At 53.3% G+C, this 24,606-nt stretch overlaps 1 protein-coding gene across 6 annotated transcripts in view; it reads left to right on the top strand.

Annotated features, from left to right (window-relative positions):
• The window catches only part of SAMD11 (sterile alpha motif domain containing 11), an 83,810-nt gene that overhangs the window by 24,291 nt on the left and 34,913 nt on the right, over positions 1-24,606 (top strand). For all 6 annotated transcript variants that reach the window (XM_005530445.3, XM_088066469.1, XM_014259191.2 and 3 more), the window contains 3 exons: positions 761-939; positions 5,165-5,215; positions 15,702-15,826. In XM_005530445.3, coding sequence (XP_005530502.2) covers positions 761-939; positions 5,165-5,215; positions 15,702-15,826 — 355 coding nt within the window. The remainder of the gene's footprint in view (positions 1-760; positions 940-5,164; positions 5,216-15,701; positions 15,827-24,606) is intronic.

Below are 24,606 nucleotides of genomic sequence, written 5' to 3'. Positions count from 1 at the left end.
AAAGTTCTTAATTTGGTTAATTAAAAAAACATGTGTTCCTCCCCTGCAGAGAGCCTGCCTGGCTTTCCCAGGGCTTCTCCTTTTGCCAGGTTTATTTGGGAAGTTGAAATCAGGTTTTTTCAGAGAAGCTGTTACTATTTAGGGGTTCCTGTGCATTTACTGGCCCTGTTTCACACACCTTTCTCTCTGTCTGGAGAACGGGCACAGAGCTGTGGCCTCACTTTCCCTCGCTGGGGTTCCTGTCCCAATTCCATGATTTTGTTGGCTAAAATGACAGATTCCGTGGAGCAGTGGCACCACAACCTCGCTGGTTTCCAGGGTGTTTCCCTGCTGCTGGCTGGCACAGGCAGGTGTCCCTTTACAGCCCTGGATTGTGATTTCCCTGGGCTGCTGGCACAGTTTAACTGAACGGTGAGGTGGAAATACTCGGTGGGAAATATTCTGGAGACAGAGATTGGTGCCTGATTCTGCTGCCACCTTCCTTTCCTCTTGGTGTGGATGAGATGAAGGGCTGGGAGAGGCTGCAAGGCTTGGTCAGAACTGGAAAAATTAGAAACAGGGATGGCTGTGCTGGAAAATCCTTTGCAAAGTGACCAGGACAAAGCGTGAGCCATGCAGGGACTGGCAGCTTTGGCTTGTCAAAAAGAGCTTTTTGACAGAAGTAAACAAGTTTTTGTTTGGTGTTTGAGGAAATTCTGAGATTATTCACCAAATCCTTGTTTTGTTCTCTTTCCCTCTCCCCATTCCAAACACATCCCAGAACCGGGGCCGCCTGGCAGAGAAGAGGACGATCCCCCTGCCCCCCACCAGGGTCCCCAAGAAAGAGCTGAGCTCCATCTTCTCTCACAGCGAGGACAGCGAGGAGAGCGACAAGAGCAATGGGCAGCCCCCCGAAGTGAAGCAGGAGGAGGATCTGCACATCAGTATCATGAAAAGAAGGTAGTTGCAGTCTGTGCTGCACTGGGAGACACAGAAACCTGGGCAGAGCCCTGGAGAGCCAGCACTGCCCGTGGGGTCACCTCCAGGGGCTGCAGTCTCACTGCAGATGTCACATTTCAGCTCCCAAAGGGCAGCCGGGGGGGATTTTCCACTCCTGGTTGCAGTTTGCACTGAAGGCTCTGGATTTGCAGGTGATCACTTGGGTCTCACTCTCTGTCCAGGGCTCTGTGGTTTTGTGACCAAGAAATCATCTGTGGGCTTCAGCTGTCTGGAATACAGAGGTGTGGGGGCCCAAATCCTGCCTTCTGCTTTCAGTTGTGCTCAAATTGGGATGTCACTGAAATTGGGGAATTCAGTGTTGGGAAGGGGTAGCAGCAAGGTGTGGGGTTTTATGTTTGATTATAAGTGTCAGAGCATCCTGAGAGCTTCTAGGAGCGAGGGAGAATAGATGGAGTTGCAGCAGGGAGGAGGAACTGCTTGATTTTGATCCTGTTTTTCTCATGAACATTCATCCTGGAATTGTGCAGTCCTAGAGGAAGAGGAGAAAGAATTGTCCTGAGTTATGTCCTGGTGACCCTCACCTGGCCTCTCCTGGGAGGCCTCAGTGCCCTCAAAATTCAGCTGCAAAATTCCAGGTCCTCTCACCCCTCTGAAAAACCAGGAATTGCAGAAAATCTGTAACCCCAGGAAAACAAACCCCTAAAGGCGCCGTGCCTGAGCCTCCCGGGCAGATCATTGCGGCTCATCTCGGCTGTCATCCCCCCGTGATGCACAGCAGGGCTCAGATCCTGAGACAAGCCCTATAAAACCAGAGCAGAGGGAACTGAAGGGCTGTAATTGCTTTTCTAATGTTTTATGTGTTCCTTGCCTGGCAGTAGAGGAGCTGTTTCCCCCTTCCCTCCGACAGATGCTGGTACCCTCAGCAGCTGAGGGCTGGGAGCAGGGAGACAAAAGAGCAACCAGCTCTTCCCATAAAACCCTCCTGTAATTAAAGTCTGGGTTTATCATTGCAGCTGTCCAGGAGCCTGGAAATGGAAAGGTGTTTTGGGAATGCACCTGAGCTGCCCAGGAGCCACCCAGCACAGGGAATACTCCCAATCAGTTTTGGGGAACTGCCCTGCTCCTCCTGCCCCCTTTAATTAGGCTTTTAATGCTGCAGAATTGCAGTGCTAGATTGTCTCATTAGGAGGGAGAACAACACGATAACTCCGTAATTGATAATGCCGGGCCCCCCAAATACAAAGTGCTCTTATCTTAAATCTTTAATTACTGTAATTGCTTTGCCTTGTTTATTAGGAAATGAAGGAAAAATGTTTGGCAGCTCTCAGGCAGCGATCCCCCAGCTCGCCACGGCTGTGCTCTCCAGCAGTTCTCATCAGTTTGTCTGGAGGTCTCTTGGTTAAGCTTTATTTCCTTGGAGGAGAGCAGGATTCTCCCAGCTGGGTTAAATTCCCAGCCTCTGTGTGGCTGTTCCTTTCCTTTTCCTGGGAGCTGGGATGCAGAGTGGGGGGAAAAGCTGGGACAGTGGGGCAAGGGGAGCAGGCAGAACTCCTGTGAGTACAGGAACAAGGGAAAAAACAGGAATTTGGTGCTCAGGCAGGGAACATCTACTGCTCCCACCTGCAGCATTCCCAAGCATTTTATCCCTCGGACAGGGGGAGCCTGGACACTTCCAGCTGTTCCAGGGCCTCGAGTGGGGAGCTGTCCCCCTCCTGCTGGCCTGGGGGTGTCCAGGGTGGCCCTGGGGACCCAGGATGGCTCTGGGGACAGCAGGAGCAGCTTGTCCCTCTCCTGCTGGCCTGGGGGTGTCCAGGGTGGCCCTGGGGACAGCAGCAGCACAAGGGCACCACAGCCCAGACAGGACAGCTGGGCCCTGCAGGGACTGTGCCCCATCTGCTCCTGCCTTAATTCACCTGCTGTGTCCTCCCCCCCGGGGCTGGGGCTTTACTGGCCCCCACTGAGAGGAGAAATAGGTTAAACTGGGATGGGGAAACAAGGCCAGGCCTCAGCAAACCTGGGTTCTGCTCCTGCAGCCCTGGATGTGCCCCCTGGCACTGTGAACACCTGCATTGCTGCTTTCAACGCTTTGCCTTTTCCTCTTTTCCCTGTTCCCAGTTTCCTGATGCTGCGAGGGCTGGGTACTGGTGAAGGAAAGACTCTGGGGATTAGAGCAGGAGTTGGAAGTTTCTTGGCTGGTCCCTCACCTCAGCCTTTAACAGCCTTGGCTTCTGTTGCTGCCCTCTGGGTTATCCCAGACACCAAAGGAGGGAAGTGGTGGAATCACCATCCCTGGAAGTGCTCAGGGAAGGTGTGGATGTGGCACCTGGGGAGGTGGTTTAGTGGTGAACGTGGCAGGGCTGGGTTCAAAGTTGGACTGGATGAACTTAGAGGGCTTTTCCAACCTTACTGATTCTGTAATTCTGAATTAGACTCCACAAATTCCATTGCTCTGCAGTAGCTTGGGAAGCTTTAACTTCCCTGCCCTCGCAGGGAGATTCCACCCAGCCCTGAGAAATGCATGAGCTCAGCCTGGGAGCGTTTCCACCCCGAGGTGCAAACTGCCTGTCAGGATCTCCAGGATGTCATCCCAGGAATCCCAGGCAGATGAAAGCCAGGGGAGCCAGGGAGGAAGGCTCAGCTTTAACATCAAGATCCTCACTTGCTGCTGGATTTAAGCCCAGCATTGTCCTGTGGGTTGATGCATTTAATTCCGATTTTGAAGAGTGGCCTCTTTGACTGGTGTGGGAAGAGAAATGCAGTGACAGCATCGGGGATTGAACAGGGTGTGTCAGGAACAGCTTTGGCCGAGTCCCCAGCAGTGGGGTGGTGTGGCTGAGGAGGAGTGAAGCTCAAACACCTGCTCAGAGTGCTGGGAAGGTCTCTCTGACCGTGTGAGGATGTGGATGTGGGGGAAGGAGAGGGGGAGAACAGCCACTGGCTTCCCAGGGATGCTGCAGGGTACAATATCCCAGCCAGCACGACATCCCTGCTTGCCTAGGAAGATGTGAGAGCAGGGGGAAAGGAGAAAGGGGAAAGGAAAGGAAGAAGGTCTTGCCCTACAAGTGCTCTTGGCAGCTCTGCCCATCTGCCTGTGTTTGACAGCTCTCCTGTCTCCTCGGGGCTGACCCTTGCAGCAGCAATTCTGTGCTGGAGAAAGCCCAGATGCCCCAGGTCCTGCTGCAGCTGTCAGGCTGTTCTTCCAGGATCCATGGATGAGATTCCCTGAATCTCTGTTCACGTCCTGCTCAGCATTCTGGGTGCTGGGAAACAGCCTGGCATGGATACTGGGAGACTGTGGAAGCTGAGACTGGGATAACTGGGAGGAGCAGGAAGGATCCAGCTCTGCCTATCCAACCAAAAAAATCCCATCAAAAATCCCCCCTGGCTGTTCTGCCTTAGTTTAGGACATTGTTCATCCCTAAGCTGCTGCTCCTGCATGTCTCAGGCAGTGACAGAACGTGCTGGGCTCATTTCTGAGCGAGGAAATCGCTGAGGATTCATTTCCAGCTGTGGAGGGAGCACAGGCACAGCTGGGGCTTCTGCCCAAAATGTCAGCACTGAGCTCTGCCCCCTTGGAACGGGGCCTGGGAGCTGAGACAGAGCCCTGCAGCTCCCAGGGAGAGGGTGAAACAGAGAGGGGGCCAGGATGGAGCCAGGAGAGGGTCAGGATGGAGCCAGGAGAGGGTCAGGATGGAGCCAGGAGAGGGTCAGGATGGAGCCAGGAGAGGGTCAGGATGGAGCCAGGAGAGGGTCAGGATGGAGCCAGGAGAGGGTCAGGATGGAGCCAGGAGAGGGTCAGGATGGGGCAGGAGAGGGTCAGGATGGAGCCAGGAGAGGGTCAGGATGGAGCCAGGAGAGGGTCAGGATGGAGCCAGGAGAGGGTCAGGATGGAGCCAGGAGAGGGTCAGGATGGAGCCAGGAGAGGGTCAGGATGGAGCCAGGAGAGGGTCAGGATGGGGCAGGAGAGGGTCAGGATGGGGCAGGAGAGGGTCAGGATGGGGCAGGAGAGGGTCAGGATGGGGCAGGAGAGAATTTCCCAGTGCTGAGCAGCTCCTGGGTCCTGCTGTGAGTTCTGAAGTGGGGCTGGACAGGGCAGGAATTGGGGCTGGACTGGGCAGGAATTGGGGCTGAGGGGGCTGTGGGGGTCCCCAGTGGGGAGCAGGGTTTGAGGGGCAGGAGTAGAGCGCTCAGCCCGTGCCTCTGACCTCTCTTCTGTTTGTTACAGGATCCACACCCACTGGGATCTGAACATCTCCTTCCGAGAGACCTCTTGCAGGTAGTGGTTTGGGGCACCTCTCTGTGTGGTAGGCTGAGAGTTTCTGCTTTGTTTCTGGATGTAAATCAACATTTCTGTCAGTTCTGGGGGTTTTTTGTCTTCCTTTGTTCCTCATTCTCCCCTTCCCACATGCCCTCTTCTTTTATTTTGGGGAAGTTGTGGGGATAACGAGTCCCTTCACATTGGAAGAGAGAATTGATGAGACTTGTAAAGAAAGCCCAATTTTGATCCATTTACTCTGGTCCCAAGAAGGTGGAAATTCATAAATTGAAGATCTCCAGTTACAAACATGAATATTCCTCTGTGACCTCTGGGTCAGTTGATCTCTTGGGCGTGGTGCATTATCTTCATGTGCTGCCAGCAGTCACAAACTCTTCTAATCCTTTAAAAATCCAGAAATTCGCACTAAAAGCTGGGATTTTGAAAGGTCTCTTTTATTCTGGATTGACAGATGAGGATGCAGCCCTTGAGTTGTAGAAAACTGCTCGGTTTTTAGAGTGAGGACAGTAAATCTGGGCAGCTGGGAAACTTCTCAGGGAGGAGAAAACAGAGCAGGAGGAGGCAGCTGAGGGCAGGAGGGGCAGAGTGAGGCTCTGGGGCTGCTGGCGCAGTCAGGATCTGCTGGCAAAGAGCAGCCCAGTGAGAAACTGGAGCTGTGCTGAAAGGAGTTCTTGATGTTTTGTGTGAACCTGGTCAGTTAGAGGTGGAAAAAAGGGGAAATAACACCACTGGTGGAGCAGAGGACATTTCCCATGTCTTTAACTGACTGCTGGAATTAAAGGGAATTAAACTTCATGGGAATTAAACTTCATGGGAATGAAGGTGAGAAATCCATGTGGACTCATCCTCCTATAGGGAGCAGTGAGGGCAGAGGAATTCTCTAGTGTTTAACTAAGCACAGACTGTGGCTCTGAACCACAAACCCCAATAATTCCTAATTTTTCCAGCGTTACGAGCACAAACCCCATCCCACAGTGAGCACAATGAGCCAGTGCAGCAGGCCCAGCCCAGCCAGCACCCATAAAAACAGGTTTTTGAAAGGCAGCCCTTAGAATGAAACCCCTGGTTTGCTGCTCCAAGTTTTTGGGACTCTCAAATACAAAAGGATGGATTCTTTCCAGGCAGAGCCTTTCATGCTAAATTTCAGCCCAGAGCAGAGTTTTATGGCTGAGTTATAAACTCCTAAAAGGCAGAGGTTTGGGATGGAAGTGCTGACAGTGCCTTAATTAATGGCCCTGTGAGCAATGATTCTGCACAATGGCAGCTGAGGGTGCCAACACCTTTGGAAATTAGAATCCCTGTCTTCAAAAAAATAATTGTGAAATTGCAATGCATGGAATTAAAATAATGGTCTGATTTTTATGTCAAATACATTTCCTGGTCTTCCTCAATTTGACTATTCCCTTCAGTTTAGCTCTGTCCTGGAAGAAACCTCAGTAATTCCCCTTGGGAACAGAAGTTTTGCTTTTCCTGATGAGTCCAGCTGTCAAAAGCTGCCCATCCAGCCCATTTAGAGGGAAAAAAACCCGGCTATGCTGTGTGGCAGGAGGAGGATTTGGGGCTTATATAAGGTTTTCTCTATTTGAGTGGCCCAAGGTGCCACACAGCCCTGTAAAACAGATCTCAGTTCCAGCCTGGGCTGGCAGGAAGGCTGAGCTGAGCTTTGTTTGCAGTGAGCTGCTCTGGTGGATGTGCAGGCTGGGCCAGGTGCAGCTGTGTTACAGGATCAGATCAGGGCAGGCGAGAGCAAAAAGGACATCAATCAGGCTGAGGGGAGGCAGGAGACAAAAAATACCTGGGAAATGAGATGGCAGGAGCAAACAAAATGGGAAATTCAGTGATTTAGCTCCTTCCTTTGGAAAGACGGCCAAGGAGGGGAAAGGGGAGCAGGGGAGGATTGAAAAGCAGCTGTTGGTGGAGGTGTCAAGGCTGCTCCTGACTCAGCAGAGCTCTGCTGAGTGGCACAGGTGACGTTACTGAGTGCCACAGCCCTGCTGCTCTGCCCTGCCCTTCCACACTGATAAAGAATGCCTTCGGGGGTGGCTGGGTTTATTTTTTTTTTCTCTAGTAAGCTTTTCCCTTCTAATCTCCAAGGCCTGAACCGGAGACTGAAAGGTCAGAGGGAGGTTTCAGCAGCTGGAGGCTGAACGTGACCCCTGAGCAGCCTGAGCCTGCAGCAGGTGCTGCCAGAGCTGGGCTTTGCCAGGTGAGAGCCCTGGAGCTCCAGCAGGGACAGCAGCCACTGGGGACCTGCCTTCCCCCCTGGCAGTCCCTGCTTGCTCTCCAGCTGGAAAAGCTGCTGCTGAGCTGAACAGGTTGGGTTTTGCCCCTGTAAAGTCAGGGAAGAGGAGACTGGGGAGATGCCAGCTGTGTGGGGCCTGCAGAGCTGTTCCCAGGACTGCTGGGGACTCTGGGGGACGATTTAAAGCTGGTTCTAGACTCTCTGGAAGACTAAAAGTGCCCAGTGAGACACCACAGACGTATCAGCCGTGGCTTGCACTGGCAGGAAAAGGACAGTTATTCAATATCAGACAGAGCTCAGCCCATCCAGATCATTTCTGCTGTGGGTTTGAGCAATGGGCTGCTCAGGGAAATACTTCAATCCTCACCCTGGATTTTAGGAATCGGGCACAGCAGAGGTACCTGAGTGGCTTCTCCCTTCCCTGTAGGGACAAGGCCAAACAAGGAGAAAATTTGGAGTGATGAAAAGTATGACTTAATCTGAATTAATTATGTCATCATCATTTCATTAGCAGCACTTTCTGCTCTTGCTTTCATTCCCAGGAAGATTTATCTGGCTACAGGGATGGGGTAGGGAAAGGAGACCATTTATGGACTAGCAGAGATTCAAGTACTGAAAGGGGAATGGGGAGCTGATACACCAGTTTTAACTTGCATTTAAAGCTAAAATTGCATTTCAAATAAAAGGTGAGAAGAGCTCTTAGAAAAGGGGGAAAGTTTATTAAGAGTACTCCTGGCCGTGTTTATCCCCAGGGTGCTGTCATCTCTGGTGGGTCTGTCACGGGAGGGGGGCAGTGGATCTTTTGCAGGGTATGCTGATGGATTTGGGATAAACTGAGCATCTGAAGGTCTCTGTGCATTGCTGAGACCCAGACAGGCTTGGCTGCAGCCTTGGGAAGAATTCCTGGTATCTTCTAGTTGACATAATCCTCAAAGGAAGAGCCACATCTGGAAGGTCCAATCCCCAGAGAAAGGACCTGCAGTTGGGTCTGAGGGCATGGTCCTGGAACTGGAGATTCCCTGTCCTCCCTCCTGTGGGACCGGGATGGTTCGGGGTGTTCTGAACGCCTGGGTGATGTGAGGGACGCCTGGGGACCCTCCCTTCCCTCAGCTCGGGGTGTCCCCTCCTGCCCCAGCACCAATTAAAGCTGCTCAGCCGAGGATTTTCATATTTCATCAGCTCAGGCTTGCTGAGCAGAGCAAACGAGGGGAATTTGGGATGTTTCAAGAGCCCTCACCCCCATCAGCTGTGCCAGCCACACATTCCTGTTACTGGCTGAGCAAAACATCTGTTGGTGTGTCCCTGACAAGTCCCAAACTTGGGGATCTCTCTCCTCCGCATCTCTCAGGGTAGTGTAATTCCATCTTTTTTTTATTTATGAGCTTGCAGAGAACTGAATGACAAAGCAGGCTTACAGTAAAAACATCTTCATACTTATTTCCACCTTATTTTGGAGTTGCCAGCCCTACTGATCATTTTTATGATCTGTCATGAGCATTAATGAAATTTTATGGGCATTTTGCTCGGGACATTGCAGGATGATTAATTTGTTTTTTCAGGCTCAGTCTGCAGGGAGATTTAGGGCTGTGCTGGCCATGGGTAGGGTTGGGATTTTCAGGCCTCTCTGCTCCCTCCAGTTGGGAAAACTTGTTTATCCCTCCCTCCTCTTTTCCTTTCCCTCTTTTCCCCCTTTTCCTCCCTTTTTCCTGTGTCTGGTGGGTGACATTGCAGGAGGTGGAGGCACAGGTGGGATGCTGAATTGTTGTCTGTCAAATTCATGTCTGAGAAGGACAGAGGGTGACCCAGAGGGTTTTGTACCAATGGTGAAGTTTTAGAAGTTACCCCAAAAGGCCAAGCAAAAAAAAAAAAAAAAATATATATAAATACAACTGAATAAATAATAATAATACTATATAATACAAATATCTAATAATATACTATGTAATATATAATGTATAATACATAAATGCACAATGTCTATAATAATATACAATATATAATAATATACAATTCAATAGAAAAATATAAATATAAAATATATATTTGTGTAAGAAGTATATATAAATATGATTTTAAAAATGAGAATAGTAATGATAAGAGGTGGCTGAGTGGTAGCTTTCCCTTAGCTTTGCCTGCTGGCAAAGCACAAAATTCCTAAAGGGAACATCTTGTTCCTGTGGCAGGGGAATTTCCAGGAGCTGCAGCAGGTCCCAGGCTGGGTCACCCCTGGGGACCAACCTCAGCCCCTGGCACAGAATCCTGGAGCTGGGATGAGTTTGGGAAGCGTGGAGAGGGAGCAGAGGAGCACGGGGACAGGCCGTGAGGGGACAGGCCGTGAGGGGACAGGCCGTGAGGGGACAGGCCGTGAGGGGACAGGCCATGAGGGGGACAGGCCATGAGGGGGGACAGGCCATGAGGGGGGACAGGCCATGAGGGGGGACAGGCCATGAGGGGGGACAGGCCATGAGGGGGGACAGGCCGTGAGGGGACAGGCCATGAGGGAGACAGGCCATGAGGGGACAGGCCATGAGGGGGGACAGGCCATGACGGGGGGACAGGCCGTGAGAGGGGACAGGCCATGAGGGGACAGGCCGTGAGGGGGGACAGGCCATGACGGGGGGACAGGCCGTGAGAGGGGACAGGCCGTGAGGGGGGACAGGCCATGAGGGGGGACAGGCCATGAGGGGGAAAAGGCCATGGGAGACAGGCCATGAGGGACAGGCCATAGGGGACAGGCCATGAGGGGGGACAGGCCATGGGGGACAGGCCAAAGACTGCCCCAGAGCTCCTGGGCTGTAGGAGAGGGGATGGGGGGAGCTCTGAAGGAGGAGGCAGAGTCCTGGTGCTGCTTGGAGCTGCACAGCCCTGCTGTGCCTGAGGTGCCCATGGTGGTGGAGGGGTGCAGCGGTGGCAGGAGGGGGGTGGCAGGAGGGGTGCAGGGGTGGCAGGAGGGGTGCAGGGGTGGCAGAGGGGTGCAGGGGTGCCCAGGGTCACACTGCTCCTGTGCAGCCCCTCCTGCTCCCCCCAGCTCTGCCCGTGCCCAGAGCTGCAGATCCCTGACCCCAATCCAGCCCTGGGCCAGGGGATGTTGCGGGGCCTGGAGCTCTGGGCCAGGTGATCAGCGGGAGGAGGGGACGGTGGGGCTGAGCTGAGCCTTTCCCAGCTCTCCCTGATCCACATCCCTGCCTTTCCTGCTTACTCAGGCACCTGGGCTTTACTGCTGGGCTCAGGGACACTGACCTTGCCTCAGAGGCCACGCCAGGGCACAGCCAGGTGTGCTGAGACAAAGTTATTCCAGAATTTCCTATCCCGGGGTGACTCTGGGCTCTGCTGGGCTGGAGGGTGGTTGAGCCTTCACTGGTTTGGTGCCCTGTGTGTGTGGGAGTCAGAGATTGTGAAATGATGTTTTTTTTAAAATTTGTTTAGGAAACTGTGTTCTAGTAAGGAAGAAGCTGAGGGGATTCATCAGTTCCTTGGAATAAACATGATTTTATTCCAAGAGCACTGGATTTGGCATGGTCAGGTTGGGGATGGGGGGGGGGGGGGTGTCTCTGTTCCTACTGAGCAGAGACACAGCTCAGACATTTTTTCCACTCTGAGCTGCCACCATTAACTGGGAGCACCAGGGGCTGATTTTCTGACAGGTTCTGTGCAGGAGGTCAGGGCAGGGAGATAGAGCAGTCCCTTCTGGGGCTTAAAAATCAATGAGTCTGTGATTAAATGGCCCATGGAGGCTGGACACTGCAGGTTGAGGGAAAAGCAATGATACTGGTGGTGGTTTATGTGGGGGCTGCAGCAGGAATTGCTCTTGCAGCTCTTCCAGGTCCTTGTACAACCCCCAGATTCACCAAATAGAAATTTGTTTTTTTTTTTCTTCTAGGGGCTGGACTGAAGTGCTGATGTTTGTTTGGAAATTAGTTATTAGGGTGTTTTTTAAATGTTAACTAGAAAATCGGAGCACCCTTGAGTGCCTGTGCTGTAGCAGCCCTGCCATCCCACAGTTATGCTGTTATATAAGGTTGTTTCTCGGGGCTGGAATGATGCAACAGCATTTATGGACCTATCTGGGTTCTCCTTTAATGGCTTCCATAAAAAGCTCATTATTCCCTCCCCAGTCCCTGCTGATTTACATCCCTCCCGACCCTGGGCGTGTGCTTTGGGCAGCCCCGAGCCATGTCTGCTAAATCCTGCCTCCCTCAGGTTGGAAAAGCCCTCCAAGGTCGCCAAATCCGAGCCTAACCCAGCCCTGCCCCGTGTCCCCAAGGGCCCATCCCTGCAGCTCCCAAATCCCTGCAGGGCTGGGCACTCCAGCACCGCCCTGGGCAGCCTGTCCAGGGCTGCATTCCCTTATTTTGGGTGGGAAATGTTTCCTTACATCCAATCTAAACCTCCCTGTGCAATGTGAGGCTGTTTGCTGCAGCAGCCGGTGACTCTGGCTGGGACACTGCTCCTGACGCCTCAAACTTGGCTTTTTGTGCTGCTGAGACCAACAGAGGAGAAAAACCCCTCGTGTTTCTGCAGCTTGTGGTGATTTTTCTCATCTCCTTGGAGCTTCTCTGCCGCACATGGTGCCTCAGCCTGGCTGGGCAGGGAGGGAGCACAGGGGGCAGGGAGGGAGATCACTGCAGAGTGAATGAGCTGAACCTGGCACCTGAGCCAGGTGAGACACCCTGAGCCAGCCCTGGCTGCAGGCAGGCAGCTCCCCTGCCCTGCCTGATCACTGCCCTCTCCCCTGCAGGCCCTGACATTCCTCCTTTTGCATATTGGATTTTTCCTTTCTTTATTGGAGGGAGGGGCAGAGGGTCGGGACAGTTTTATGGCTGCTGTATTGATCAGTAAAATTTAATATAATCCCTGCACTTACTGGGTGATCGTTAAGGGGATGGAGAGCTGGTGAAATGTGTTTTAAAAGAAATATTTTTCCATTTTATTTCCTCCCCATTTTCCTTCCTGACTCTCTTCTCTTCCAGTCTCCTCCTTTGCATCTCTTCAGAGAATTTGGACTGTGTTTTCCCAGCTTTCCTTTGATTTGATTAAGTATTACGAAAAGTTACCCAGTCTGGTAACTCATTCTGCACTCCCTCAGCTCTCTTGCAGTTCCTGGATCTGTGGAATTCTGTGTCTGCTGGTTTAGGGCTGGCTCTGGTTCTGCCCCAGCTCTCTCTGGAGCTGCTGTGGCTGCAGGGCCAGGTGGGCTCTGCCTGTTCCCGTGCATCCCCAGGGAGCAGCAGCCCCGAGCAGTCCCTGACGTGCCAGGGAGGCCTGGAGCACCAGCCCCCAGCTTGAGCTCCAGATGTACCCAGATACCCTCACACTGGAGCAGCCTCTGTGGGAGCTGCAGCGCGGCTGGAATTCCTCCTCTGCACAGGGACTGCCTTTTCCTGCCCGCTGCCGAGCCCTGGCAGCGCTCTGGGAGTGCCCTTGCAGAGCCTGGCTGCCAGCAGGGTGGGACAGCTCTGCCAGGCTCCTGCAGCCTCGCCCCGAGAGGAGCACGGGCCATTTGGAGCGAGGTCACTGCTCCCTTGTCTCCTGGTTCCGGAGACTGCAGCAAACAGAAAGGCAGCCTCTATTGAAAATTATTTAAATTTTCACCAAATTGCCTCCTTCCCCCACTCTGCAGTCACTCCTTGCAGCCTCTGAGCAGCGCCCGGGGAGTGCCACCAGGGCCTGCGGGCGCCTGGCTGCCTGTGCTGAGCCCTGACACTGATTTATATTTTGGTTAATTGTCTCCAGCCATTAGTCTGCTCATCCCTCTCCTCGTTAAAGATGCAGTCGCTGCTAATGGCTGTAAATGAAACACATTTGGAAGGCGTTGCTCCCAGTCTGGGTCTGGCTGAGCAGGCCCTGGGAGCTGCCACCTCCCCTGGCTGTGGGAGCCTCGTGTGACCCTTGGGGACATCTGGCAGCACCTCTGTGCCCACCCTGGCTCACGGCTGCCCCTGCCTGTCTCACCCCCTGCTGGAGTTCCTGCATCCCAGTGTGCTGGCTCAGAAAGGGCTGGGAGGGACCGGGGGAGAGGGGCTGGGTTCTGCCTGATTCCACGAGTGGGGTTCAGAGCCTGCAGCTCAGACCCTGCGGGTCCCTGAGCTTGGATTTGCTGATGCACCTTTGCACAGCACGACGATTTTAGTTTTAAACCCGTGGAAAATCTCCTGAAAGCGCAAGATTTTGGGGGAAGGAGAACACCACTGTTGGTGTGGGGATGTTTCCTTCCACGGAGATCTCCTGGGTTCTGTTCTCACTGGATAGATCCCGGTGTTCTGCGCTCTCTGAGTTTTGAGGAGCAGCTCCAGAGAGAGGGAGTTGCATTTTCCTGGTGGGTAAAACAATCCCTCCTCGTAGCTGAACGTGTTTACACACCAGCGCTGCTCTGGGCTCGATTGGGATGCGAGGCACTGTGCAAATGCAAGGATGTAATTATCCCATTTTTCTCTTCCCACTCCCTGCTCTCTTGGCTCCTCTCCTCCGCCCTTTCCGGGCCTTGTGCTGATGGCAGCGTTTATCTGCATTTGTCCTCTGTCCCTGACAGCCACTTATTGATTGGCATGATTAAAAAGAACTGATAATCACTTCACATTAATCCCATAAATGACTTAAGACACCAAAATATTTGCATAATGCATCTTAAAGGTGGCAGCTAAAAGAGGATAAGACCCAAAACTGCTTGGCACAGGAGAAATGGGCTTCCCACTCACCTGTGGGCTTGCTTAAGTAATGAGCCTCGTGCTTGCATAAGGAGCACTCTGAACTGCTTTGGGGGGGCAGATGCGATGGGCACTCGGAGGATTTGGGATCCCATGGGCGCTCAGAGGATTTGGGACCCGAGCCTCCCTTCTCCTGTTGATCCCCCTGAGGGATGGGGGGATCCTGGGGGGAGTCACGGGGCTGTTTGTGTTTGCAGCCTCCCGTGAAAATCTGCAGCCAGACGCCCGCTGAAAGTACCTAAAGACTTTCTGTCCTAAACGGATCTGCTTAGCAGCGAGCTGGACACGGATTAGCCCCTGCTGCAGCCCCGGGATGGGCTGGGAGCACCTGCTGGGGCCAGGGGCAGCAGCTTGGGGGGATATTTAAGGCAGATCAGTGCCGGGTAATTCTGCAGATAATGCACCCTCCGGGCTGCCCTGCCGGGCCCAGGTGAGGACACCCCTGGGTGGGAGCTGTGGCTGGGCAGGGCGGGCAATATTCCTAATTTGTGTCGATATTTCCAAGTGGCTCTCCTGGCTGTCATCTTCCCTTCAGAGAGAGGGCAGGAAGAAAAGTAGCCCTCTTTAGGTCGGGGTGAGCCCCTGGTGCTGGGAGAATGAGGAGCTCAGCCCCTCCTGCAAACAAGCAAAAGGGAGATGTTCCAGCACCACCAGCTCCTACCAGGGCTTCCACTTTGTTCTTCCTCCTCGCTCTTTGTAGATCGTTTATTCAGGAATATTTTGTAACTGGAGAGTGATTTGCCAGCAAAAGCATTCGCCACTGAGCTGCAGTATCTGCTATAGTGAATTGGTTTTTGTGTTCTTCCTCTCCATAGAAGGGGAAAAAAAATAGAAAAAAATGACTAAACCAGCCTAGTTAGCAGCAATGTGGTGCAAGGAAAACAGGCAAAATAATGCTGAATTGCTCTAACACAGTCTCTTTCCCCAGAAGGAAGAGCATTGTTTCAGGATCTCTTGGAGGGGAGAGTTGAAAATGGGTTTTGTAAATAAATCTGTCCCCTCAGCTCTGAGTAACACTGCTGCCCAGGCTCGTGGTGGGTTACTCTCTAAGGAGAAAAACTATTATTCAATCAAATCAAACAGCCTTTTGTCCCAGCAGTGATGGAATGGAAAAACTTAGGATTTTAAGAATAGAAGGGTGGTAGCTGATAGAAAACTATCAGTTATTTCAGTTCAAGTTTCCTATTAATTCTGGAGCAGATCTGCCAATTCCTCCACTTTCAGTTTTTCCATCCTAGATGTGAGTCCTGGCCCACGCAAGTTATATCTGGCAGGGCTGGAATCAGGAGCTCTGGCAGCTGCAGGGTCCTTGATGGGAAATGAGAGGGAGCTTGGGAAGGGCTTTGCACTCCCCAAAATCGAGGAGAGGTTACCGAGGCACCCCCTGGGAGGGAGGGAGGGCAGGGGGGGCCTCTCCTGCAATGCAGCGGTGCTGGAGCACACAAAAGCCTCTCCCAGATGTGTTCACGTGGGGTGGGGAATCAATTCTGGGGGGGCAGATGGGATTTCCTTAACGTGGGGTTTTTGTCCTCTGCCGCAGCCGCGACAGCGACCTCTCCACCATCATCTCCAACCTGCACCAGAGCCGCCAGCTCGTTATGCCAGAGAGCCAGAGCCGCTGTGAGTTCAAGAGGAACAGCCTGGACGTGGGGCTGGCAGCAGCAGGTGAGGGCTGGGCCACCTCCTGCTGCCCTGGGCTTCTGTTTTCCCTCCTCTCCCTTTCCCTCCTCTCCCCAGTCCCGTTGTTTTCCAGTTGTTTTTTCTCTGCATTATGCTTTAGCTGTAGGAAATATTTTCGTATTCTGGCTAAAGATGAATGTGGAAAGGATTTCTCGGTGGTGGTGAAGCCCTTTGGAAGTCCCAGCCCTTTGGAAGTCCCAGCCCTTTGGAAGTCCCAGCCCTGTGTTGTTCTCAAAGCCAGTGGTCTGTGTTAAAGGAGCTTGTGCCAGCACGAGAGTGAAATGTCCCCAGGGCTGGTGCCAAGTGAAGCAGAAAGGCCTTGCAGAGAGCATGATTTGATTTGTAATTTCATTAATCAGAGGTTCCCCACGCTGCTGCCGGGCCTGCCAGCTCCTCTGGGAGCCAGGATTGTTTGTGTTTCTGGTTTCTTGGTGCTGTCTGGCAGTTTTTGGGTTGTTTCCCTGCTTTCACCTCCAGCCAGTGTGAAACCAGGAATGCTGCTGTGGGATCCTGCCCTGGGAGTCCCTGGATGTCAGGAAGGGAGTGTGGGGAAGGTGGCAAACGTGCAGGAGTCAACAAGCGAGAGTCTGGAATAAATAAACCAAGATCTGCTTGTTGATTGCAGGATCCTTCAGTTATAAGTAAAAGTTGAGGAAAAACTGGGGTTTCTGTCAGTTTTTATACTGAGTGATCCCTGCCCCTCCAAATCTGTGTGCTGATTTAGGTCTTCTCTGAAAATCTGTCTGCTTGTGCATTTGTTCATATATTTTGTCAGCCATTCTGTTGAGTGTGAGTGAACCCGAAATCCAGAGGGAACAGCACACCTGGCACCTTTTGGGAATGTATTTGGAGGGTGAAAACTTAAAGAACATCTTCAGTCCCATATATGCCCAGGAGGGATTTGTGGTGTGTCTGTAAATCAGCCATGGGCAGCTCCCAGACTTTGCTTTCACAGCTGAATCTCCAATCTCATCATTAACAATTTTCCAAAGCCCCTTTCCCTGCACAGCTCCAAAAGCCAAGCTGGCCATAAATCCATTTTTCCCTATGACCCTGCTGGAGTCTGTGCAGCTCAGCTGACCCTGGATGTCAGAATGGGTTTCAGTATTGTTTGCTTTGCAGAGAAACTGCTGGGCTTGAGCAGCATTGCTGGAATTCTTTGAGGCCTGTGGTATTCCAGAAATGAAGGGGGTTCTCATTCCCATCAGGAGAAAGGATGAGATGTAGAAGCTCTGATTCCTGTTTCTTAATTGGTGTTTGAGGTGCTCTGGTTTGTTTCTTACATTAAGAAACTGTTAGAAATGGCCCCAGGTTGTGTCAGGGGGAGTTTGGGTTCAATATTAGGGGAAATTTCTTGAGGGAAAGCTTTGGCAGAGGCTGCCCAGGGCAGTGGTGGAGTCACTACCCCTGGAGGTGTGCAGGTCACCCATGAATGTGGCACTTGGGGATGTGGGTTAGTGGTACTGGGTTCATGGCTGGGCTGGGTGATCCTGGAGGTCTTTTCCAACCTTAATGATCCCATGAAGTATTCCATGAGTGACAAAGGAGAGGCTCATGCTCACAGGAGGCCACCAAGGCAGTGACAAAGCTGTCAAGGACATGACAGGTTTGGGGTGTTCAGCAGGGGGTGATGGGGAGAGGAGGTCTCTGAAGGGACAGGGGCTTTGTCACCTCTCCCCAGGGCCACTTCCACTCTGGGCTTTGGGGCTGAGCGCTGCTGGGGCTGGTTTTACTGGGAGGGGAGCTGGCTAATCCTGAATTGTTACACACAGAACTGTCAGAGGTGGTGCTGGATCAGTCTGAAGGGCTGGTTGTTGTTTAAACCATTTTGTTCCAACAAGAAGGGGAGAAGAACCTTGCCCCCAGCTGCCTGCCATGCAGAACAACTCTGTCTGTTGGGTTGTGAGAATCTCTCCCTCAAAAAGGCAGCTGGAGATAAACAATGCTGAATAAGTGATGCTGGTGCCATTAGGTTCAAAAAGTCCTGCGTCACTCCTGGCTGGGAGCTGCAGGTGCTCTCACAGGCCGCTGCATCTGCTCTGAAACGTTCCTGGTGCTGCTCTGTGGCTGGGGTTTGGTCCCAGTGGGGCAGGAGGAGCTCTCTGGAGGCTCCTGGGCTCCCCTCTGAGCTCAGAGTGCTGCTGGAACAGGACCCAGCAGTGCCAGGTCCTTCCTGGCTGTGCCTGAGCTTCAGGAGAGGATTGGGAACAAGGACAGCACAAATGGCAGAGATTTGCTTATTGCCAGCCCGTGGGGGCAGCAAAAAGGCTGGAGCTGGCAGGGTTGGCTGGTTTGTGATTAATTCTGTGAGGGAATTCCTTCCCTTGTTACAACCAGGATTAGAGGCAGTGCTGTAGTTTCAAACAGCATGGGCTGGAAAATCAGCAATGTTACTGCATCTGGAATGGTCTTTGAAATGCAGAAAGGGGCTGAAACGAATGAAAAATAATTGTATGTGGTTCTGGGGCTTTTCTGACTTTAAGAAGGCAGGAAAGGGCTCAGGCCAGAGCTGCCTGGTGCTGGGGGGTGAGGTTGGCTCCCTGTGCAGGGAAGAGGGGTGAGCCAGCCCTTGGCAGTGCCAGCCTGCACAGGGAGCAGGGAGAACCACCTGGAAAAGCAGCTTTGGTGGTTCCCAAAGCCCCCAGAGCAGTTTCCCTACAAACTGTGACTGGTGTCTCCTCGGCTGACCCTGCAGGATTCCCTGCTGTCCCCTCCCGTGGTGGCTCTGCAGTGGGGAAGGCTCAGATGCTCTCCTTGGTGCTAATTAAACTGCAGCTGGGGATGGAAGGGAAGGAAGAGAGGAAAAGTGCATGGAATGGGGTCTGTGCTTCCTCGGGAACAGCCTCACAGGGTCTCAGAAAGTGCCTCCTCCCCATGTTTGTGTGCTTTGCACGCTGCTTTAGGGCCTGAACCAGCATTTTGCACCAGAGTCCTGGTCCCAAGGCTCTAATTCATTCCTCTCCTGCAAAAAAAAATCCTGTTAATTTCTCCTCTTTCTCTCCTCAAACACCCTCTGTTCTGCAGTGCCAGATTTCATGGGTTTCCAGTTGCAGTAGGACTATTTGCATGGATAGAAGTGGAGGATTCAGGCTCCCTCATGCTAGAGGAAGGTGGGTAGCTCTTCCCTCTCTTCCTTCTGCCCCTCGTGCCTCAGGGAGTTGGTTTGGTACCTGGAGATGGTCTGAGAGGGCACAGAGTAGAGACAGAGCCTCAGGTCCTGCCCCAAACAGGGAGAAATTCTCTGTGGTTCTGCAGAAAATCTTTGGGACTGCGGCTCCTGTGGCTGTGGTGTGGGAAGCAGCAGCAGGGCAGCTTTCCTGTGGGGCAGAGCTCCCAGAGAGGCTTTTCCAGGGGTTTTTGATCAATGTGATGGGAATGACAAACCCTGAGAGCCTGGTCCCATGGGAGCAGGGATGTTCTCGGTGTCTTCTGCAGCCACATCTTCACCTGCAGTGATTCCTGTGGGAATGCCACGTGCTGGGGACATTGTGACACCTGTGTCCCCACTTCAGGAGCCCTGCTCCCTCAGCAGCTGTTTATTCCTGGTGCTTTTGCAGCCCTGAAGATCAGAGTTCACTCACGTGTCTCAAAAACGTCACGGAGCTGAGATTCCTCTCTGTGAGATGATTTGTTCTGTATTCAGCCTCTTGTCTCACCTTTCCACGTGGTGCCCTGTTGACTAAGCAAGGGAAAAGGAGGAATTTTTGGACTGTAAAGAGTTTCAAATGGAAGAATTGGGTTTTTATTCACAAAAATAGTGAAAAATAGTGCTTTAACTGTGGCGTGGATCCACAGCTGTGGGCCTAACCCCACATTCTGTGTCCCTGCCACGGCCACCGAGGCCTTGCAGTGACCTCGTTCGGTTTTGCACAGAGACCCAGAGCTTTCATATGCTGAGGAGGCGTTCTCATTGGGCATGGAACAGAATTGGGATCAGGGATGTTGCTGCTAATGGTTGGAGACAGGATCCCAGTGCACAGCCGCTCTCGGGGTGCAGGATAATGAGCTGGGCTGCAGACATGTTTTCATTTAACTAAGCCAAACAACAGGGAAAAAAAGCAGCAGCCTTTATTGGACTGCTGCCTTAAATTGAGCAGAAAATCAGCACCAAATGGGCATCCAGGAGCTGGAAGCCCAGGCCCTGTTGTTGACGTGTTTTCCCGTGAAGGACAATTGTTTACCTTGGCAACGTGAGGGTTGGGGCTCTGTCACTGCTCTGCATCCTCTGGGCTTGGAGCTGAGCACTGTCCCCTCTCTGTGCTCTCTTTAAGTTTATTTTTACATCTCCTGAAGCCTTGCAGGAGTGGGAGGTAAGCAACAGCCGTTTGTAATCCAAGCAGAGGTCTTGGGAAGCGAGGGGAAAGTGGGAAAAGGCAACATGGAAGCGTTTGCTCTGGCTGTGCCAGCACAGGTCGGTGCAGGGGATTTTGCACTTTGTTCAGGTTTTATTCTTGGCTTTGCCACTGCTGGAGGAGAAGGAGCTGAGGCAGTTCAGGACCCTTTTGTTGGAGTTCAGTTAAGACTGGAAAAGACCTCTGAGATCAACGAGGCCAACCTGGGCAGGGGTTTGGACCTGCTCCTTGCAGGAAGGCTCGTGTAGGATGGTGGAGGATGGCTCTGCAAAGCCCTTTGGGGAGGCTGTGGGGTTTCAAGGGGAGGCTGTGGGGTTTCAAGGGCTGTCTCCCTCACTTTGAGGGAGGCTGTGCCTGGTGGGGACAAAGAATCCCCGGGGCTGGATCCACCAAACTCACACAGCAGCTCTGAGACTCCAGCAAACACTGACTCCTGCTCCCTTCCCTGCAGCTCTGGGAAGAGCAAGATTATCCTGCTTCCAGAAATAACCTCTCCCCGCCCCCTGCCTCCGCCTCCTGTGCCAGGTGATTTTCCAGGCAGCTGGGGAAGAGCTGGAAGCAGATCCCTGGTGCTGTGACACCTCCCTGGTGTTCTGTAGAGACATCCAGGAATGTGGCACCCACCCTGGCTGCTGGATGGCACCTGGGCACAGCTGGCAGAGTGTCCCTGCCCTGACCCTGGCACCAGGTTAGGGTGCTGTGGGTGAGTCCTGCACAGCCTCCTGGCCCTGCTGCTCAGGGACAGCTCTGTCCCCTGTCCCTGGGAGCTGCTGCTCTGCCCCCTGCTCTGCCAGGCACCCAGGGGTGCCCAGTGTGCCACAGGTACACGGGAGATGAGTCCTGCTGAAGGGAAAGGAGTGCAGGGACCTGTTTGTGTTGGAGGAGTCACATGGAAATGTTTCCCCAGGCTTTGGGATGGATAAACTTGAGAGAAATGCACCAGGAAAAGAGCCCTGGGCATTGAGAGCCCCAGGGCAGGATGTGAGTGGCCCTGTGGCAGGCTGTGAGTGACCCTGGCACTGCCTTGGTTTGAATTCCTGCCAGCCCAGCCCTGCCCCGGGGCTCAGTGGGAATGAGGACTGGACTGAACTGTTCGTCTGGTTTGTTGTTGGTTTGTTTTCCCAGCTGCTGTCCCTGCACATGGCAGGGGCTCAGTACAGACCCAGCTCCCTTCCCTCTGCTCAGCCTCTCTGGTCACCCTTGGTGGTTCTTGGCCTCTTTGGAGCAGATCCAGGAGTGGGGTGGGGATTTTCCAGGGCTGAATTGTGGATCTGTCACTGTGGGGGCTGCAGGGTGTCCTGCTGCTGCCCTGTCCCCAGGCAGAGCTCGTGGGCTCCCACTGCACAGGGGCTGAGCTTTGTGCCAGACACGAGCAGGCTTGGGAAGAGTTAATGGGAAGGATTTTATTAATGATTTGCTGTGAGCGAGAAGAGCTTCAGCTGCCTATTTCATTCATTTTTCAGCTCCACACAATCTTTTTGTTCCCAATTCAGTTTCTTCCCTTTGCTTCTTTCCCCTTCCCTGCTCTTTCCCCTCCTCCTTGCATTTCATTCTTCTCAAACCTTTTCCCAACACTTCCTTAACCCCCATCTCTCTCTCACTCACACACAAACACACACACACACATCCTTCTTCCTTTCCATTCCTCCTCCTCTTCAGTTCCTTGTCCTGGTCCCTGCCCTTCCTTCCCCAGCTCCCTCCCTCTCCCAGCTCCTGTGGAAGAAGACAATTTGAAGGTTTTCCGCTCTGCTCTCAGCTGAGAGGCTCCTTCCCTCAAGCCAATCAATGGGAGCCTTTCAGCCCCACTGGGGCTTGGCAAACATGAGATCAATAAGTTATTAGCACCATTCTGTCAGCTGTAATGTGGAGATTGATCGGGGCCGGGGCTCCTGCTTGCTGCCTGGCACTTCCCCAGCCTGATAAAGATGACAGATTAAGGGAATAAGAAAAAGGAATTAAGGAGTCTGGCTGTCAAAGCTGTCACGGGCTGGAGGAGCAGCATTTTTTTCAGGGGCTGAATGAGTACAATTGGACATTTAAATGGTGCTAAGGGGGTCCAGCACCACCAGCAGCTCTGCTGGAAATCACTGTCCTCGCCTTCCCTGTGCTGAGGAAACACTTTGGAAGGAGCAGCCAGGGAGGTGGAGCAGCGGTGCTGGGTCCTGGAGGCCACCCCAGGCTCCTGAGCAGCCAGGAGGCTGCAGGGCACGGGGATGCTGTCCCTGCCTCCCTGTGTGACAGGTGACATTGCCAGGGCTCAGGGGATCTCTGTGGCAGGGCAGTGCTTCCAGTTCTCACAGCTTGTTAGGGCTGATGGAGAAATTGTGGCCAAACAAGCTTTTCCCAGGAGGTTTGTGGTCACAGAATCCCAGACTGATGGGAACTGAAATCCCCTCCAGTGCCACCCCTGCCATGGGGGACACCATCCACTGTCCCAGGGTGCTCCAAGCCCCCTCCAGCCTGGCCTTGGACCCTGCCAGGGATGGAGAATTCATAACCTGTCTGTGCCTAGGTCTCTGGTTTATCAAACTTCCCCCTCCTGCGTTACCCACTGGAACCTGCTCCTTTCCAGACAGGAAAATGAGCCTCCAAAAGGCCTGGACTTCCAGCCCACTCTCCCAGCTGCGTTCTTTAAATCTTTTCCAAAAGAAAGTTGAGATTCACAAGTTTGTGATTGCTAAAAAGCCTCTCTGCAGCATATAAAATTAATTCAGATCTCTCTCTTAAGTGCAGTATATCCTTTCCATGAGCGTTTTTCATACTATGAATATTTACCACCTTTCCGTGGCTTTGAGCATGCTGTAGAAATGAATTTTGTAAGAACCTGGGAGCCAGGGGGATGTTGGAGCGCCTTCCCTAATAAACAGCCTGGTTCCAGACAGACAGCAGCGTGGCTCCAGCATCACCTCTGTTTCACTCCTTGGGATCTGAAATACTGGACATTCCCTTCAGGTGCTCCCAGCCGGGGAGATGGAGTGTGAGGAGGTGGCAAGTAGCAGGATCCTGTGGATGGTGGGAGGAGAGGCAGATGGTCCTGTGGAGCTGAGGAAGGGGATCCAGGCTGCTTCCTGTGCCCAGGAAAGGCTGGTTGGTGTGTTACCCCCTGGGAATCCTGCTCAGCCCCCTCTTTCCTGGGAGCTGTGCTTAACTGGCCTTTGGGGAGTTTTGGGCCAGCCTTTGGGGTGCCCCTGTGAGATGCACTGAGACCAGAGTGCTGGTGGGCTCTGGCTGTCCTTGGAGCCCTCCTCTGCTGCTGAGAGCAGTGACTGCACAGCCAGGCTGAGCCAAAGTCCTCCAAAAGCGAGCAAGAAGGAGAAACCCCTTGGGTTATTCAATAGTGTGTCCTCCTCGCTTTGCAAAGAGCCCGTTCCCGTGTCCCATCCTTCCCTCCCCTGCGGTTCCTGCTTTTCTTTCTGGTTCCAGGAGTCTCTTGTGGCAGGGAGCTGGAAGGGTGGCGCTGGGGAAGGGTTCACAGGCAGCCTGGGCTGTGCTGGGGACAGTCCTGAGGCAGCAGTGCCAGCCTGCCCTGTGCCCGTGCTGCCAGGCTGCTCCTGCACGGAGCGCTCCCAGTCTGAGCCCAAATGACAGCCCCAGGCAGGTGGAGGTGTGGGGACATGAGGAGATAACCTGGGCCAGTAACTGAGGCTGGAGCTGCTCCTGCCATGTCCCAGCACCATTCACTGACCCGCTGGCAGGGGATCGCTGCCTTTATTTTGCAGCAGGTTTGGCGTTGGGCTGCAGAGACCCAGCAATGTTCCCTCTCCCCTCCTTCCTTGCTGGAGCTCTCCCTGCCCTGGGAGCTGCCCTGCTCTGGTATTGTTCCAGGATCCCAAATCCCAGAAGCTGACTGCTTCCCTGCCCCCAGCTTCCCCAATATTTTTTTCCCCCCATTCTTGTTGCCCTCAGTTAAATTATGGCCCGTTATTCCCATGACCTTGTGCTTCCCCCTGCCTTTGTTCCGTGGATTCCTGCTGGCGAGGGCTGGTGCCGATGGATGCGCGGCCGGATCCCCCTCTCCCAGCTTTTGTTGGGAGCAGCTCTGGGCCTGCTGAGCCCCAGCAAGCTGGGGCAGCTCCTCACAAAGGCCCGTGGCTGGGAAAGGGAGTCCCCAGGGTGTCCCCAAAGCTGTTGTGTTGCACACGGGGACAGGAGGAGTGGCCGGGCTGGGCTGAGCGGAGCAGCTCCGCTGGTGGGAGCCTCTCCGTGCCAAAGGAAAAGGGGAAGATGCTGCCAAGATGTCTCAGACTGGCCAGTGGGGATTGTCATCTTCAGAGCTGGAGTTAAGAGCAAGGGAGGATGTTTTTCCCTCTCTTAAAATAATGGGGAAGGAGGTGGAAGAGGGGCTCTGGTCTGGTTGGATGTTGGCTGGCCCAGCCTGGGTGGTTTCCCAGGGAAGTTGGCTCCGTTCTTTGT

The sequence above is a fragment of the Pseudopodoces humilis genome, chromosome 24 (assembly GCF_049639895.1).
Source record: "Pseudopodoces humilis isolate 2021_Gansu_Grassland_sample_001 chromosome 24, ASM4963989v1, whole genome shotgun sequence".
NCBI classification, from domain to species: domain Eukaryota; kingdom Metazoa; phylum Chordata; class Aves; order Passeriformes; family Paridae; genus Pseudopodoces; species Pseudopodoces humilis.
The sequence above is the reverse complement of the archived record's forward strand: the minus strand, read 5'-3'. Positions and strand labels throughout refer to the sequence as shown.